Source organism: Castor canadensis, chromosome 1 (genome assembly GCF_047511655.1).
Source record: "Castor canadensis chromosome 1, mCasCan1.hap1v2, whole genome shotgun sequence".
Lineage (NCBI taxonomy): Eukaryota > Metazoa > Chordata > Mammalia > Rodentia > Castoridae > Castor > Castor canadensis.
Genome location: NC_133386.1, coordinates 206,931,902 through 206,949,544, shown reverse-complemented (window position 1 = coordinate 206,949,544; position 17,643 = coordinate 206,931,902). Strand labels below are relative to the sequence as shown.

The 17,643-nt window shown below is 49.8% G+C and overlaps 2 protein-coding genes and 1 long non-coding RNA gene across 7 annotated transcripts in view; 1 reads left to right on the top strand and 2 right to left on the bottom strand.

Moving 5' to 3' along the window:
- Positions 1 to 2,327, bottom strand: part of Cars1 (cysteinyl-tRNA synthetase 1) — a 45,661-nt gene extending 43,334 nt beyond the window's left edge. For both annotated transcript variants that reach the window (XM_020168799.2, XM_020168800.2), the window contains exon 1: positions 2,230 to 2,327. In XM_020168799.2, coding sequence (XP_020024388.2) covers positions 2,230 to 2,254 — 25 coding nt within the window. In that variant the 5' untranslated portion in view covers positions 2,255 to 2,327. The remainder of the gene's footprint in view (positions 1 to 2,229) is intronic.
- A 1,124-nt stretch (positions 2,328 to 3,451) lies between these two features.
- On the bottom strand, positions 3,452 to 17,426 carry LOC109689761 (tumor necrosis factor receptor superfamily member 26-like). Of its 4 annotated transcripts, XM_074051001.1 has the most exons (9): positions 17,173 to 17,418; positions 11,048 to 11,129; positions 10,186 to 10,314; positions 8,782 to 8,890; positions 7,427 to 7,527; positions 6,245 to 6,361; positions 6,077 to 6,154; positions 5,622 to 5,646; positions 3,452 to 3,591 (listed from the first exon to the last, which is right to left on the bottom strand). In XM_074051001.1, the coding sequence occupies exons 1-8, from the start codon at positions 17,218 to 17,220 to the stop codon at positions 5,639 to 5,641; spliced, it is 672 nt and encodes a 223-aa protein (XP_073907102.1). In that variant the 5' UTR covers positions 17,221 to 17,418; the 3' UTR covers positions 3,452 to 3,591; positions 5,622 to 5,638. The 4 variants fall into 4 exon arrangements, with proteins under 4 accessions (XP_073907102.1, XP_073907094.1, XP_073907097.1 ...); XM_074050993.1 differs by lacking the exons at positions 3,452 to 3,591; positions 5,622 to 5,646 and adding an exon at positions 10,066 to 10,119 and having other exon boundaries at positions 5,910 to 6,154; positions 10,258 to 10,314; positions 17,173 to 17,426; XM_074050996.1 differs by lacking the exons at positions 3,452 to 3,591; positions 5,622 to 5,646 and having other exon boundaries at positions 5,910 to 6,154; positions 6,245 to 6,313; positions 17,173 to 17,423.
- LOC141415023 (uncharacterized) overlaps positions 16,415 to 17,643 on the top strand; it is a 16,681-nt gene continuing 15,452 nt past the window's right edge. The window contains exon 1 of the long non-coding RNA XR_012440048.1: positions 16,415 to 16,515. This is a non-coding gene — a long non-coding RNA (uncharacterized lncRNA). The remainder of the gene's footprint in view (positions 16,516 to 17,643) is intronic.

Here is a 17,643-nt window from a genome sequence, read left to right as displayed (position 1 = left end):
ACCTGCACCAGGACCACAGACCAGAGGCTGTGACTATCAGGATCATGAGGGAGAGGCAAGTGCTCTGAGTCAACTTAGAGAAGATGGTCCAGAAACGGGACCATCTTGAAAAATCCCAGAGAATGGTCACTTTTGATGAAACATCCTTGGGAATAAAAACATCCAGAGCCAGATATGGTGGTGCACATCTATAATTCCATCAGAAGAACCACAAGTTCAAGGCCAGCCTGGGCTACAAAGTGAGATCCTTCAGAAAAAAGAAAAAACAACTCAGAAACTGGAAACCCACAGTATTGAGGTCTCTAGTAGTGACAAAGGCTTTACGATTGTATTTCCTGTTCCCTCTGAGGGTCAGCCTTGGGAAGGTGTTGGTGGAAGGGGAAAGAGGAAAGAAGCAGTGTGCTTGTTGGGGCTGCAGCCCTGTGGCTTCATCCTGGGAAATCTGACTGTTGCCCAGACACCTGAGGGATTCATCCCAACCGATACCACAATCTCTAAAAGTAAGGCAATTCTTACAAGGCTCTGAAAGTCTAAAGTCTGTAATTCCAGCTACTCAGGAGGCAGAGCAGGAAGATAGAGAATTCAAGGTCAGACTGGGCAAAAACGCAGCAAGACCCTGTCTCAAAACCAACAACAACAAAAAACTAAAAGGTTTGGTGCATAGCTAAAGTGGTAGAGCACTTTTCCAGCATGCACGAGGCCCTTGGTGCAATCTCTAGTATGACAAAAAAAATGAAAAAATCCAACAACAAAACCCCCATCAATATACCATTCATAAATAAACCAAATATACACTTTTACTTAAAGAACAAACAGGTTCTAGTTTCTGACCCAGACATGGAACTCATTGCCAGGCACTGTTCTAAGTCCTTTCTGTCTGTGAACTCACTTAATGCCCGGGGCCTTCTCCAATGGAGGAACTGTTACCCCCATGTCGCTGTGAGGAAGGGGCAGACTGGGACCCAAGCCTGCCAGGCAGGTCCAGGGGTGGGAGGTTAGCCACGCTGCTGTTTTACAGGAGTCTCACGTGGACTTCCGAGAGCTGTCTGGCTCTAAGGCAGGGGAGGAGGTTGGAATCCAGGCACACCAGTTGAGTGGAATGCAGCATGCCTGGAAGGTACAGGATGAGCCCTGTCATCTGGGGACCTCACCGTCACCGGTTTCCCAAGTGAGCTAGCCACCTGCCATAAAAATCTTGGTACAACCTGCACAGGGCCAGGAAGTGGAGGTGTCAGAAATCACATCTCATTTTTGACAGCACGGAGAATGAAAACAACACTGAGAGTGTGTCCTGTGGAAGGCCTGCTCCCAACTGTTAGGAATCCTCACCACAATCTCTGCTCTTTCCAAACACCGAAATCTTCCCTCACTGCTCTTCACAGGTCTGATTGCCAAGGCCTGAGTCCACCCCAGGTAAAATGAGTGACTTGGGGAAGCTGACGGGGTTGCCTCGCAGCTAGCAATAAAGCGAGCAGTAATGCTATGAGGAGGCAGGTCCCAATGGTGACTGCTGGCCAAACCGGAGATGAAAGCCCTCCCTCATAAAACCCAAGCCCTTTCATGTTGTGTATACGCTGAAACCAGCTTCCTCTGCCCCATTTCCCTAAGTGTAGCCTCAGGTGCCCTTCCACTCATCTTGCTAGGCAGAAAACCAAAACAACCCACGGACTTCTGTTTCACCCCAAAGTCCAGCAGGAGCAGAAGGGGAGGTCCTGTCCATACACCATCTGTGCCGGCTGTCTGACACAGGGCCAGCCATGTCCTGGTTTGGGTATGGCCAGGAGACTTCTGCCCCAACCCAACATCAAGACCGAGGCTGGGGAGGAGCAGCCTCCTAGGACAGGTCGGTGCTCTAGCCTGAGGGAATCCTGTGGGCCACCCCTCAGAGCTCAGGCCCCCATTGCCAGCCCCGGGACCCACTGCCCTCAGCGACTGGGCTGGACCTCTGGCCATCCCTTAGAATGGCCACTGCCCACCCCTGGGACCGACTGCCTGTCCCGGGTCCCAAGTGTCCCTCAAAGCCCTGGCCTGGCCACTGCCCACCCTAGGAACCTATTGCCTGTCCCGGACCCCTAGTGCTCTGGCCTGGCCACTGCCGCTCTGGGACCCGCCCGCCCTGGACTCCGGGGCGCACCCGGCTGGTAGTTCCCAGCGTCCTCGCGTTCCCCGACATCCCCCCGTCATTCCGCCCAGCTACAAGCCCCAGGTCTGCAGGACCGCGCCACTCACCCTGTTCCCCTGAGGAACCTGCCATCTCTGGGAATCCCCAACCCGCTGCCGCCGCCACAGACACTTCCCAGAATCTGATGCAACCACCGCCCCGGAAGTCCCGCCCCCTCTGGCCGTCTTCCGGGCGCGCCTGGTCGCTAGGCAACAGCGGCGGGAACGCCGCCGCGCGGGGCATGCCGGGAGGAGGGCTTGGGTCACGGAGGCTGTAGGCGAGGTTGGCTGGCTGGACGCGGTGACCACGAGGTCACCAAGGACCTGGCTCGGAGCAAGCGTGAGGACCGCGGTGCAGGCGCTCCAGACAGCGGCGTCCTGCCGACTACGTCCTCAGAGAAAGCCAGCCCTGTGAGAAATTAGGGGTGGGGAGGATGCGGCTGGAGGCACCGGGAGGGCTTTTAGAAGCATTTCGTAAGCAAAGCCAAGGATGGCGGACACACCGAAGGGTTCAGAAGGAGCAGCCAAGACCGGCTTTGTGCTGGACAAGCAGCGTCCTGATGGCTGCCCAGCGGACGAGGTGGACTCAGGAAAGCGGTGGAAGTAGGGGCTGCATTCTCAGCGGTCGTAGAAGGCATGGCGGGGGAGGAAGGGCGAGTCCACGCCCCTGGATTGATTCTGGGAGCCGGGAAGGGGGCGGCGGGTTACGGCCTTTGCTTTTGTGAGGAGCCACACGTTAAAGATGCTTGTCGCTGGACGGGAACAAACAGGCTGATTTGTGGATATTTCCAGGGACTGTTGCTGGATTCCGTGTTTGGGATGAGCTACAGGGAGGGGCAGGGTGAAGCCCACACTCTGAGCTGAGCAAAGGTGTATGATGCTGTCATTCCCAGGGACAGAGACTCCTGGACAGTCCACAAGCCTGGAGGACAACAGACACGAATTCCAGAATTTTCCCCAACCCCCAGTCCCACTGCCTTCCTCTGTGTGACATGACCTCCCAACGATACCCCTAGAGGGTTTATGGACCCACCAAAAATGAGAAGAAATGCTATTTAAATTAAATAAGTTTATTATGTAAAGAAAACTTATTTAAGTTATTAAGCAAATACTGTTAAATTGTATAACTTAGGACAAAAGAACATCCTTAGTGCTAATACCTTAAAAAACTTAAGGCACTTAAAGAGGGATTGCACCATAACTATCCCTGCTAATCTTGGTTTAGAAGAGAGAAGTGAAGTCTAAGTCCAGTCTTTTCCTTTGGCAGAAGACCCCAGGAAGACCTGAAAGCACCGCTTCTGTTCAGAGTGGCTGGCAGTGGCCTTTGTGGACTTAGATGTATTTATAGAGCGTCTGGTCTGCCCTACACCCTGTCGAGGGCCATTGGGGCATCGCAGGGCAGAACAACAGCTGGAACTTTGTAGCCTCTTCCTGGGGAGGGAAGAGCATAAGAGGACCAGGCACCTACTGATAAGACAAGCTGGTTTTCCAGTCGACAAGGACACAGCCAGGAGCTCATGTCTGCCATAGGCAGATGGCTTCCTAAACGGGAAGCACTCTGTCTACATCCAAGACCAGCCTCCCTGCTGTGCTTTATCAAGAATCTATCAAGGGACTGGAGGTGTGGCTCAAGCTGTAGAGTAACTGCTTTGCAAGTGCAGTGCCCTGAGTTCAAACCCCAGTCCCATCAAAAATATTTAAAAAAGAAAGAAAGAAAGAATCCATGAAGACAAGGGTAAAGTGCTATTTAGGATCCATGAACTTTCACAGAGGATCACGACCAAGAAAGAAGTTCCAATATGATTCATCTTGGACACTGTTCAATGGCTCCATCCTGTATCAAAACTAATTTGAGTCTAAGTTGGGTGTCTGCATGCCTACCGTAACATTTTTTAGTAGGCAATTTGCTTGTTGTAGTTTGTGAAGCCATGTCTAACTTCGTCTTACGGAGGACAGCCATGATTTTAGAAACAGAAGCATCTTTCTGAGCTCATTCCTTCACTTGAGGGCATCTAATGACACTGTTCTATTATATTTCCTGGACTTTTGTGTTCCCAAATCTTGATTTAATTTTCCTCAAGTCTCATAAACTTCATAAACATCTTCTATTTACTTTTGGGAAACTCATATGCCATTTGATAACTTATACTGATAGCTGAAAAAAATAACAAAAAGGAAGTTTGTTTATATTTCTGGAATGTTCTCTGGAGATTGTAGTATTTTCTGTAACTCTGCTGCCCAGGACCTGGGAGGCTCTGTGTGACTTCAGGTAGGCCCAGAGGTCAGGAGACCAAGGTCAGCACAGAACTATCATGACTCTCATTGTGTCGTTCATTCATTACTCAAGGACCATTGACTGCCCAAGCCCAACATGGAAGCAGCCTTCCTGGGAGAAGGAACAAGAGGCTCCCAGGAAGGCCAGAAGTCTCGGGATGGATGGTCTGGAGGTTGGCCCTGCTTTTCCTTTCTGTACTGAAAAGGCCTCCAGCATCCTTGGACAGGAGAACCTCATTGTACTTCCTGCTGCTAGGTAACTCGAGGTAGAGTCATATCTTGTGGTGACGGGTCCTGCCCCAAGTGTGTTTGGAGAAGAAATGCCATGCCTCTTAGAGGCACCTTTAGAGATGAATAGTGCATGGGGTCAGGTCCCAGCTCTGTTGCCAACTCCTGGGGAAGTCCCAAGGCAAGCCTGTCATGGAATGAGCTGTGGCCTCTCAAAATATGTCCATGTCCTCACTACTGGTTCCTGGAACTGTGATTTTATTTGGAAATAGGTCTTTGCAGATATAGCCAAGTTAAGACACACTGGGCCAGGGTGGGACTTAAATTCAATGACTGGTGGGTTATAAGAGTTGCAATTCAGAGGCACAGAGACATCGGAGGTGACTGTATGAAGACAGAGGCAGAGATTGGAGCAGCAGAGCCAAGGAATGCCAAAGACCACTAGAAGCTGGATTGAGGCAGGAAGGACCTCTAAAGGAATCACTTCTGCTTAGACTGAGACTCTGGACTTCTGGCCTCCAGAAGTCTGACAATATGTTCCTGGCATTTTAACTCCCAGTTTATGATCATCTGTTATTGTGGCCCTGGCCCATTCTCATAAAGCCCATGTGCCTCAGTTTCTACCCTGTGCTATAATTCACCAGAACATCAGTCTTCTAGCACAGACTCTGCATCTGTAAGGGGAATGTAAACACTGTGGCACAGGCTAAACCCAAGGGTGCAAGGGAGGGGGGCAGGGGGGAGAAATGACCCAAACAATGTATGCACATGTGAATAAGTGAATAATAAAAAATAAATAAATAAACCCAAGGGTGCAGATGGGAAAGCTTGGCTGCCCCTTACCCACTCCCAGACTCTCAGGGGCTTCACTGCTGCTGAGGCCTGAGCTCTCAGAACCAGGCAGACCCCCAGGAATCCCCAGGAGGGACCCACCCAATCAGTGCCCCCATGATACTTACCAGACTGCTGACTTCTTCTACACTTCTGAAATCAAAGAAAAGATAGGCTCTTGAGCACAGGTACTGCTCTTAAGGCACCCTGCTCAGAGCTTGCTCCCTCTGACCCCTTTCCCTGGGGAGTGTACTTTTCTGCTTTCACACATTCTCTTTTACTCTCAGTAAAACTCTGCCACTACTTTGCAAGAAAGGGGGGAGGGAGGGAGAGAGAGAGAGAGAAAGGAAAGACACATAGTGAATTCAGACTTAACTGGTAAATGACTCCCACTAAAGAGAAGAAAAACCTTGAGCTCACAGCAAAGGCAAGGCAGCACACTTACATTTCCAGAACTTGGCAACACACAACAAAACCTCCAAACCTCCGGGGGACACAGGAGTCCCTTCCCCCCCGCAAGCTCCCCTACTTCCCAGCTGGGATATACCCTGTACGGTGCTGGCTGTCACAGTGACCCACTGACCTGAGGCACTTCTGGTCTCAAGCCCTGTCAGGGAGCAGCTGTCAGGAGAGGCTCCAGAATTAGGCACCTGAGCTGCACCTGGAGTGAGACATTAAGCACCTCCACTGCCCATTTCTGACCCACAAAGGAGGCCCCGTATGTTCTCACCAATTGATGGATCTGATTTACCTCTTCTATGGCAGCAGGTATTCTTGATGGTGACATATAGATCAGACTTTTTTCTATAGACTATTACGCCTGTTCCAGCAACCAGAATGAAGGAGCACAGATACCAGATTAGATTCTCTGGAAAGAGGCAGAACAGCATGTTAAGGCAGCACCAAGCAGGCTGTCCTTGTCAGAGTGGCATGCCAAAAGAGTTCCTGCTCCCTGTCACCGTCTGTCTAGGCCGTGAAGTTCAGAGACATGGGATCCTCTCAGGGCCTCAGAAGGGGCAAGAGGTGAACTCGCAGGAACAGTGGCAGGAGGCTCTGCTCCCCGGGGATGGGGCCCACCTGACAGTCCCCACCACAGGGTCTATTCTTGGGCTAGCAGGGACAAGGCCTGGGAGGTGGGAGAGAATGCACTGGTCCTAAAGGGGCAGGCCAGGCCACCATGACCTGAAGAACAGGACAGGGCCTACCCTGGAAATGTCTGCTGAGACCACTCAGGAGTCCTGGCTTTCACCCCTTGTGAAATCACAGCACAGACAGGGCTCCTCCCACATGAGGGAGGGGACAGGCCGTCTGGAGCTGTGGACTCCAACTCCGAATCTATCTCCATCAGCAGCCCCATGACACAGGGTCAGTGAAGACAATCTTCACACAACACCGTCGTTCAGCTTCAAGGCTTTTCTTTATACTCAGATTACACACTTCCTATTTTTAAATGTTTTAATAACCTTAAAACATTGTTCTAATCAAAAAAGTTTTTGTGGAGGTGGACAAGCTGATTTGGAAATGTAAATTGACATGTTGTAGCCTGGCAGATACCCAGACAACATTGCAGAAGGAGGATGAGGAAGACGTGAGCCCTCAAACATCAGGACCTCCCATAAAAGTAGAGTTGGCCTGACATGCACACAAAGTCCAGACTCTCATGGGCCTTGGTCTGAGACCAAGGTGGTACTGAGCTAAGGGAGCAGGAGGGGAACCTGCATCTAGCCGTGGAGGGTCTGCTTACTTACTAAGAAGAGGTCTTGGAACTCAATCCACAGGCCAGGTCTGGCCCACTGCCTGTTTTTGTAAATAAAGTTTTATCGGCACATTACCAAGCACATTCATCTAGTTTTTGTCTCCATCTGCTCGTGCTACAATGGCAGAACTGAGCAGTGACTACAGAGACTATGTGATGCAGGAAAGGTTTGCTCACCCAGATTTGAGAACCCCTTGCCTGGCTGAGGATCAGGTTCAGCACACACTGTGTCCACTGTGGCGTTGCATGGCTTATGGACAGCTCTACCTTCAGGACAACTGCGAGGAAAACCCAAGTGTTACTTCCCACACAGGCAGCCCAGTGTGTCATCACCTCCCACAGAGCAAGGTTATGAGGAACCAGCCCCACCCAAGGATGGCTCTGTCAAGCTTTGTCATTCTTTCCCACACTGCTGTAAAGAGAGTAGGGCTTGGGGATTGTCTGTGAGAGTCTTCCTCTCTCCCCTCCTTGATATGTGCTGTCCCTCTACCAACAGGGAGAAGGGGAAAGGCAAGTACACCGAGAGAAGCCAGAGTCTTGGCCAAACTGAAATTGAAGGCAGTCCTTACTTTGAACATTTCAGGTTCATAAGCCAGCAGTTCAGCATAGTCTGAGTTGTTTTAAATGAGTTACAGCATAAATGCAAGCTGTTTTGCAAGTGGCCTTATCACTGTAAATGTTCCCTGCAAATCTCAGGTCCACCTGAAACCCAGAATTTCACCTTATTTGGATCCAGGGTCTTTGCAAACATAATGAAACTAAAATGAGCCACACTATTAAGTTTTGTCTTAATTCAATAACTGGTGTCCTGAGAAGGGGAAATCTGGGCACAGACACAAAGAGAACTCTGGGAGATAAGGCCATGTGGGGATGGAGGCAGAGATTGGAGTGACATGTCTGCACACCAAGAACTGCTCACGGCCACTAAGAGGTGGACGCTGCAGGGCAGGATTCTCCCTTCGAGCCTTTGGAGAGAGAAGCCCTGCTGACACCTAGGATTTCAGAATTCTGGTCTCTAGAACTGTGAAAGAATAAGTTTCTGCTGCTTTTAATCACCCATTGTGGGCAATGTTACAGTGGCATAGGACTCTAACACAGGGAACTCTGTCACCCTCTTTGCCTAGAGCTCTCTCCCCCAAGAACTTTCTATGTCTCCCTTTCTCTCTCACTCATCAGGCCTCTACCCAAGGGTCACTTGGTCAGACTGACCACCGAGTCTACAGTAGTCCCCGTGGTTATGACCTCATCACTAGCTGGTTTTACACTGTAGGTGTGTCTCCCACTGTTGGGGACTCCAGGCTGGCAATGCCAACCGCAGCCCATAGAGGGGCTCAGGAATCATTTGTTGAATGAATGAAGGAGCATTGAGTCCAGGCATACCACCAGGTGGGAACACATAGGCAATGTTTGATAGTGTTGTCCATGTGGCAGGTGCTATCCATCAGCAGATGGGAAAACAGAGACTAGGGGCTATAGCCAAGCAAGCAAGGAGGGGAGAAGCAGGGACCCAGGCCTGTGCCCCCTGCTGGCACCTCGTGCAGTGGAAACAGCTCTCACAATCTTTCAAGGGACAGTAGAAGCCTTGTTTGCACTGGCATTGCAGGTTGGTCGTCTGGGAACAATTGGCCACCTCCTCCTGGTCTGTTAAAGAAGGAAGGCCAAGGTCAGTCACCAAGTAGAACTGTATCCCAGCATACACCAGGCCATGACATGGAGATGCCACCTTCACCGGTTCTTCACCCTGGTTCATCTGTGCCTAATGATGAGGTACATCGTTGTCTTCTAATAAAGAGGCCAAGAAAAGATAACCAGAACCCTTCTCTGTGATCTGAGGTGTCTGCAGAGAGGCTAGTGGGAGCCCTGCAGTCCAGCTTCTCAAAAATATATATGCCCAAAGCCTACCTTTCATCTTGTTTTCCATCAAGAAAAAAGAACATGCTCTTTATCTTTTTCTTTTTTTCTTTTTTTTTTGCAGCGCTGGAAACACGGGGCTTTGCACATGCTAGCCAAGTGACCTCCACAACCACAGCCACAAGCCTTTTTCTGACTGCTATGCAGCAGCCTTTGCACATTCTGGACACTGACATTGCAAGATGTGTACCATAAATACATTCTACTACTCTGTTGTTGGCATATAGCAATTTAGAGGGTTTATATGCTTATCTTGTAACCAGCACTTTTGTTAAAGGATCTCAAGCATCCTAATAATTTATAGGTTGATTTTTTTGGGGGGTGTGGTAGTGAGGTTTAACACGCAGAGTCTCAGGCTAGCACCAGGCAGGTGTTCCACCACCTTCCCCACAGCCATTTTGACTTTATTTTTCAGGTAAGGTCTGAGGGTTTTTTTGCCCTGGGTCAGCCTCAGACAGCAATTCTCCTACTTATGGCCTCCTGTGTAGCTGGGGTGACAGGCATGTCCTATATCTGGCTTACTGACTGAGGTGGTTCAGTAACTTTTTGCCAGGGCTGGCCTGAACCTTGATCCTCCCTGACTCCCTGAGTAACTGGGATTTGTAGATTGATTTTTTTTTTTTTTTGGTACTGGAGTTTGAACTCAGGGCCTATACCTTGAGGCACTTCACCAGTCCTTTTTTGTGATTTTTTTTTTTTTTTTTTTGAGATAGGGTCTCATGGAACTATTTACCCAGGCTGGCTTCGAACCATGATCCTCCTGATCTCTGCCTCCTGAGTAGCTGGGATTACAGACATGAGCCACTGGTGCCCAGTTGTAGATTGATTCTTTAGCCATGTACCTGATCATCACTTTAAGATCAAAACTAAGAATACCTCCTCTCACACCAGAGCCCTTGTGATACCATGCCAGTGCAGTCTTCCCAGTGTCCTCAGAGGCTGCCCTCGATGGATGATCCCTAGGAGCAGAGGGAGGGGCATTTGAAGTCAGCAGGAGGCTGCCAAGACCCAGCAGTTGCACTCACCCTCCTGGCACAGGTAGCATAGCTTGCAGGATGGAAGGTTGTTTTTGTGGGCCAGGAAGCTTCCGGACTTACACGGAACACAATCTCCACTGTTCTCCTTGCACCCTCGACTGATCCTGATCCAGAAGCCTGTGTGAGAGGGGAAAAGGTGATCCAGGGCCCAGCGTCTCCCTACTTCAGTGCAGTTCCGACCTGGGGACTGTGCTGCCCACTGTTCCTCGGTCGGGGTTCCTCTCTCCCTGAGGCACGTGTGCCCAGACCCCGTCTACACCTGTGCACTCAGAGGTGTGTCTATGGACTCGTGTGTGGGTTGGCACATGTACAGGTGTGTTTGCAGGTTTGAGTATGTACAGATGTGTGTATGTATAGGTGTGTATGTATAGATCTGTGCAGGATTGCATGCACAGGTGTGTAAGGAGGTGTGGGGGAGGATGTGAGAGAAGTGGTCCAGGTGCATCTAGACCATCTACCTCCTCTCTGTTTGACTTGGAATAAGGAGCATATTACTTTGGCCCCAGAAATGGGCTGAGGAGGAACTTCATGAGGGAGAAATTAAGCCACCTCCTTGCAAGGAGCTCCCTGTGTCAGGGGTCCTCCAAACATAGGATAGCCTGTGCCCCTCATTTCCATTCTCCAAGCACCTGCAGAGCCCACCTGGCCCGCCCCAGGACAAGCACATGCCCCCTCTCTGTTCTGTTTGCTGGTGGCTCCTCCAAAGCCAAGGAGGTGTGAGAGAAAAATACTGGAAGGACTCTCCCCTTCCAGGGTGGTCTCCAGCTCTGTCCTACCAAGGGCCAGCAGCCTCCCTCTTCCACATGGCAAGGCCAGCCTCCAAGGTTCTGGAAGGCATCTGGGGACTCACCCGCTCTGCAGAGTTTGCAGCAGAAGTTCCCATCCTGGTACTCCTTTAATTTACAGTGGGTCATACTGGCTGTCACAGTCACCTTGAATCAGAAAGGGGAAACCAGCATTATGAAGAAATGCCCTCCACTGCTGGTGGAACCATCCCCACATCCACATATGAGTCTCAGTACCGAGGAGGTGGATGGTCCCTAGCCTCACTGCGGCTCCCTCATGGTGGCCTCGATTGGCAGAGCACACACTGCAATGTGCTCCTCCAGTCTGCCTGGCAATGAGGAGCAGATCTCACCGTGGGGAGGTGTTCTTCGGTTTCCCAATGTACATGGTTGTGCTGACTCCCTTACTTTGAGGTTCACAGCTAGTCTATTTGCAAGGCCAGAATTACACCCTGCATGGTTGTGACCCTTGGGTTTTGTTTATATCTACACTTTGTCAGGTGTATTATCTCTGGGTGGGAAAGTGGGACCTGGGAGCTTGCACATGTGCGTCTGTGTGTGTACATATATTGTATATGTGTGGGTAGGTGTGTGTACACCTCCCAGAAATCTGTTAATTATGTAGTCCTGATTTTTTCTATCCAGATTTTTTTGTTGCTTGAATTTTTGGCTATTGAGGTGTAGCAAATCTAGCAAAGTTGTGGACTTCCACCAGCACAGTTGATCCTCATTATTCTCAGATCATGCATTGTCAGTCCATCTACTTGCTAAAATTTATTTGTGACTCCAAAATCAATGACACTCTCCCACCATTCATTAATGTGCACAGAGTGCAAAAAAATTGGAGTCATAGGACACACATTGCCAGCTGGGGCTGAACGTGGGTTGTTCTGTTGTCTGGTTTCATCTCTTATTGTAGACAAGTGTCCATTGTATGGGCTATTTAGTGTCAGATGTATGAAAATGCCTGTCTTCCTTCCTTCCTTCCTGTCCTGGGGTTTGAATTCAGGGTTTGAACTTCAAGCTTACTAGGCAGGCGCTCTAACACTTTGAGCCACTCCACTAGCCCTGTTTTCTGTAGAGTTTTTTCAAGATAGAGTCTCATGAACTATTTGCTGGGACTAGATTCAAATCCCAATCCTCCAGCCCTTTTTTGTGTTGGCTATTTTCAAGATAGGGTCTCGCAAACTATTCGCCTAGGGTTGGCTTCAAAATACAATCCTGATCTCTGCCTCCTAAGTAGTTAGGCTTACAAGCATGAGCCACCAGTGCCTGGCTGTTATTCTTTCTAATTCAACCTAATAATAAATTACTAAATATTTATATGCATTGGATTGTTACTTTATTTGGAATAGTTTCTATCATCTAATTTTGTGCTTTTGATATCATTACTTTCCTGTGACTCTTTAATTTTTTTTTTCTTGACTCTTCAATTTTTCTTCTTTTCTGCCTTGTGTTTTCATTTTCCTCAAGTTCCCCTCTCCCCACTTTGATCGCCCCACCCTCTTTTTCTCCTTCACCAGAGAACTGAATAGATTTTGTTTTTAGTTTTTAGGAATTTCTGTCAGTTAGGGAGAAGAGCAGCAAAAACTAGCAGAATGAAAGGATTTAGAGAAGGAATCAAGCTTGCAAACACCCATCATGAGGGATGCAGACTGCAATGATCCCTGGATGCAACAGGGGAAGTGGAGGTGTGAGGGGAAGAGAATGTTACATAGTTGCAAAGCAGCTCCCCACAAGGTACTTAGCAATACAAAGAAAAACATAGTAGCAGTGACAGTGGAGAAACCCAATGAACACTGCCTGAAGGAAGTGATCAAAGTCAAGACCCCAGTGGAGGGACAAAGGGATGGTATTTGTCTTGTGGCACCTGCAGTTAAGAGGCACATCACTCTTGTGGCTTTTTTTTTTTTGGCAGTACTGGGGTTTGAACTCAGGCCTTGCACTTGCCCAGAAGGCACTGTACCACTTGAGCCATGCTGCCAACCCTTTTTACTTTATTTTTTGAATAGGGTCTGTGTTTTATGCCTGGGCCGACCTGGACTGCTATCCTCCTATTTATGCTACTCTTGTATCTGGGATAACAGGCGTGTACCACCACACTCAGCTTTTTATTGGTTGAGATGGCGTCTCACTGTTTTCCTGGGCTGGCCTTGATGATCCATTCTTCTGATCTATGTCTCTTAAGTAGTTGTGATTACAGGCATAAATCACTATGCCAGGCTACTTCTGTGGCCTTCTTACCCCAGATGGAAGATTTTCGTGGAAATTAATCGTGAGCAAACATCAAACAAATCCAAACTGAGAGACAATGTGTGGAAGGATTGGCCTGTTGACAGGTCCTCTTCGGGAATGTCCAGGTCAGAGGAGGAAAAGACTGGGGAAGTGCTCCAACTTGACCCTGAGGACCTGGGCGCCCCCTGGTGGAGGGAGGAAAGCCCAGCTGGGAGGCAGGCTGAGGAGCTGGGTACAGTGTTACCTATAAGGAAACTACAGTGTGGCCAATGTGCCCATTTCCTGTTTGGACTGTTCCACAACAGAGGTGCACAAGATGGTGTCACCTCGGAAATACAGGTGACAGCTATGAAGGGTTTGTGCTATTTCAATTTTTCTCCTTTCTTTCCCTCCCCTCCCTCCCTCCTTTTCCTCCTCCCTTCCCCCTCTCCTCCCTGACTCTCCCCAGAGTCTTGATATGTTGCTGGGGCTGGTCTTAAACTCCTGAGCGCAATGATCAGTGCCTTGGTGGCACTGGGGTTTAAATTCAGGACCTCACGCTTGCTAGGCAAGTTCTCTACCAGTTGAGCCACTCCTCCAGTCCTTGTTTTGTGATGGGTTTTTTGAGATAGGGTCTTGCTAACTATTTGCTAGGACTGGTTTCTGTTAGAGATAAAGTCAATGGTGGTCCATTTTCAAGACAAAACAGTTAACCCTGAATGGAAAAATTACTGGTAACTTACTTACATAGCCACTTGAGGCGGTAACCTGGAATGGCACAAACAAGGTGTTGTGGGGAGCATGATAAAAATGAAGAAGTGATGAAAACTACGTATATGCCAAACCACTATCCCAGGGAGGCCCTCCTGCCACAAAGAGACAAAGGCAGGTGGACACTTAAGCCCACTTCTAAAATGTGACCAATCCCAAGAGAGGCATATTTTAAAATAACCCTATTGGAAATTTAGGCATCTTATTGGAGAGGGATGTACACCTGACACTACTCAGCCAATGAGGAACAGGGGAAGGGACTTATGCACCAGACAGTATAATGCCTGTTGTAACTGCTTTGGGGTATGCTTGCTCACCAGGCTGGTCTTCTAAAACTGCCATTAAAGTTTCAATTTCACTGTACTTTATGTGTCTCTGAGTCCATTCTTTGAGTTTGGACAGGTGAGCATATTTCTCACATTTCAAACCTCGAGCCTCCTGATCTCTGCCTCCCAAGTAGCTAGGATTACAGCTGTGAGCCACTGACGTATGGCTGTGGTCACTTTTTAGAAGACTGAAGTTAGCTCCAAGTGAAACAAAATTTTTTGTTGTTGCTAGAGATGGAACCTGCTGGGCAGGTGCTCTCTACACAGAGCTGAGGCACACAGATGAGGCAACAGGGAAGGTGTATTATTTCAATAAATATTTAAAGGGCCAGCCTCAGACACTGGAACAAGGAAGTAAAAACTGAAAGGCCAGAGTAGCGAGCCCCTCCCTCTCCTTTTAGATGCTAAGGTATAGGACAGACAGACTTACAGGGGCTACCTGCTTCTGCTTTCCTCTTTGAGATGTTAAGAAGCTGCAAGGATCCTTGGATGGGTGGAGAATAATCATGTCTGACAAAGGGGAGTTCTAAGGCACACGGATCGTCCCTGTGATTTGGGTGGGCAGGAAGACCCTTCCCTGTGTTAACAGCCATCTCAGCCACCCAGACCCTTTATCTTTGCCCACATGTGTTCCCTCAGCTCTAGTGTCAGACTAGGAGTGGAAGGAGCCACCATTTTGAGTTTTTGCTCCCATTTCCTGTGTGGGAAACAGGAAATGTTTCTTTCTCTTTTCCTCTCCCCCCATCCTGTCTACACTTTATCCTGTTATATTAAAATAAATCCTTGCTAAAACTTCCACATTGTGAGACTCTTTGCTGTGAGGAAGCTTGAAGTGCCTTTCATGTTTGTGGATCTCAAGTACCTGTGATTTCGCATGGAAACTGGGAAACTGTGGAGCCCCTCATTCGTCCTCTGGTGATACTTTACAATAATAAAGAGCACCCATCTTAGGTAAGGTCGCTAGACTTCTGGTGACAGATTCCCCCATCCCAGGAGAGCGAAAGACCACAGACACTGAACCTCCATTTTGAGTCTTTGCTCCCATTTCCAGTGTGGGGAACAAGAAACCTCTCTTTCTCTGCCTCTCTTCCCCCTCTTGCTCCCATTTTACCCTGTTATAGTAAAATAAATCCTTGCTAAAACTTCCACCCTGAGAGACTCCTTGTTGTGAGACACCTCGAAATGATTTTCACGTTGTGGATCTCAAGGACCTGGGATTTTGTGTGGAAACTGGGAAACTGTGGAGCCCCTTCACCCTTTTCGGGTAACAGAGCTCCATCCCCAGTCATAAAACCCCTTTTAAAAAAACCAAAAAAAAACCAGGCAGGTGTCCTGTGGCTCACAGGCCTGTAATCCTAGCTACTCAGGAGGCAGAGATCAGGAGGCTCTAGTGTACCAAACCAGCCCTGGCAAATAGTTCGCACCTTAGCTGGATAATACCTTTCACAAAAAAGGGCTGGTGGAGTGACTCAAGGTGTAGGCCCTTGTAGCAGGGAAGAGGATCAGAAGAAAACAGACTAGGCCTGAGTTCTGATAAAGTAGCAGGGAGGTAGGGATGGCATTGCAGAGAGATAAAACCTGAGGAATCTGATCGTGGAGAGGGTCATGTAGCACAGGGGAGAAGAAAAGTCATGTAACACTAGGGTAAAGTGGCCAATAAAATTGTATATAACCATATATGGACAGACCTTGCTTTTTGCTTCTTGTAACCTGCTTGCAAGGGTCTATAAGGTGAGGCCCCTTTGTTCTCAGGGCTCAGCCTTTGGACACGAGTCTTCTGGGTCTGTGCTGGCAAATTAAACTTTGCATCCTGCTAAACTGCCTCAGTGTCCTGTAACTCAGCTTGAGATTCCCGCAACACCCTGAGTGTTTCCAGTACGGAAAACAACAACAAAAAACCCTGAACAAACCCTTCAAGAAAGCTGCAACTTCTCTCTCACTGAGCCTAGAACTGACAAAAAGGACAGTGGTTATCTCCTCCCGCCTGTTCGCGCTTCTTCGCTCTTTTGCAATCTCCTGTGGAAATGACATCAACGGAAGGCAGGGGTGGGGGGTGGGGTGGGGGGGGAGCTTACATGGGCAAATGCCTATCGGGCGCAGCGCGCGGTGTTGCGCCGTGATGCGCGCTGTTGTGCGGCGTGACGTGGAGTTCGCGGCGCACGCTCGCCCTGGAGCAGAGAGAGCCCCACGCGGTGCCGGGAGCTGCGGCCGCGCCTTAGAAGGTGTGTGCGTGAACGCCCTTGTCACCCCGGGAAGTCGGGGCTGCCAGTTATTTTAATGCTAGACACCGAAAATGCGTCCCTTCCAAGGAAGGAAAATGCCGGCGCTGAGGACCAGCTGGTCCGGGGGAGAGCTGTGGCCGGAGCTCGTTCCGAGTTGAAGGGAGACCCAGGGTCCTGCGGGTGACGATCACACTTTCACACGGTGTGATGATGACTGGAGGTTAAGGCGGGCGGGTCCTGTAGCGATCTGTGCTCTGCTTTCGCGCACAGATCCTGGGAGGCTGACAAGGTGATTTGGGAAAGTGTGTAACAACATGTATCTGGTTTCTGCGGGGTGGCCACAGTGTAGGAAACAGTGAAGTCCATTTGTAGCAGAGAATCCCAGACTTACAAGACCAATCCCTGCGGGCAGCGGGCAGCCCTGGGCGCGGAGGAAGTCCGCACCCTCCGGAGAGCCCGCGCCGCGCGTCCCTGTCCTGGCGGAGCCGCTGGTGTGGGGCGCGGGGTGGGGGTGGGGGGCGGAAGAGGCTGATCGAGCCATGTGGAAGTGGGGTCGCGGGACCCCGGCAGGTGCCCTTAGGCTGGGCTGCCAGCATTTTGTTTCTGGAGTTCTTGCCCCGTCCCGCCACCCGCCATGTCTCCGCGAAGAGCACTCACCGACACCGCGGGCAGCAGCAGAAGCAGTAGCAGCAGCTTGGAGCCCATCGCTCCAAAGCGCGAGTGCAGTGCCGGCCAGGGGAGCCGAAAGGCTGGGGCGGCTTAGGCAGAGAAAAAGTTGGGGAGCCCGTCCCGAACCCCGACTTCTGGCCCAAAGTTTTCGGGCCAGAAGCGGAGCATGTGCAGGAATTCCTGCCGCGCTCTCTGCCTTTGTAGACAGGTCTGCCGGTCGCAAAGCCCACTGAGTCACTGAAGCCCTGCATGAATCATCACGTGTTGGCAGGCTGCCAGCCACTCAAGAATGTGGAAAGCAGCCCGGAGCCCGGGCGGAGACCATGGCTTACCTCTCACTGCTGGAAGAAAAACGGACTTTAAATGTCCCCTAGCAAGGCAGGACTTAGTTGTTCCTTACTTACTCCTACCTTAACCTCCCAGCTTCTTCCTTTATCTCTGGGACTACTGACTACTGGG

What these genes read in the sequence shown, in the direction of transcription:
- LOC109689761 (XM_074050992.1), bottom strand. Translation starts at nt 17,220, where the DNA reads ATGGGCTCCAAGCTGCTGCTACTGCTTCTGCTGCTGCCCGCGGTGTCG. An exon ending in TGCTGCTGCCCGCGGTGTCG is followed by an intron (nt 11,130 to 17,172) that starts GTGAGTGCTCTT and finishes TTCTGATTCAAG; the next exon opens with GTGACTGTGACAGCCAGTAT. An exon ending in TACCTGCTGCCATAGAAGAG is followed by an intron (nt 6,155 to 6,244) that starts GTAAATCAGATC and finishes GTCTCACTCCAG; the next exon opens with GTGCAGCTCAGGTGCCTAAT.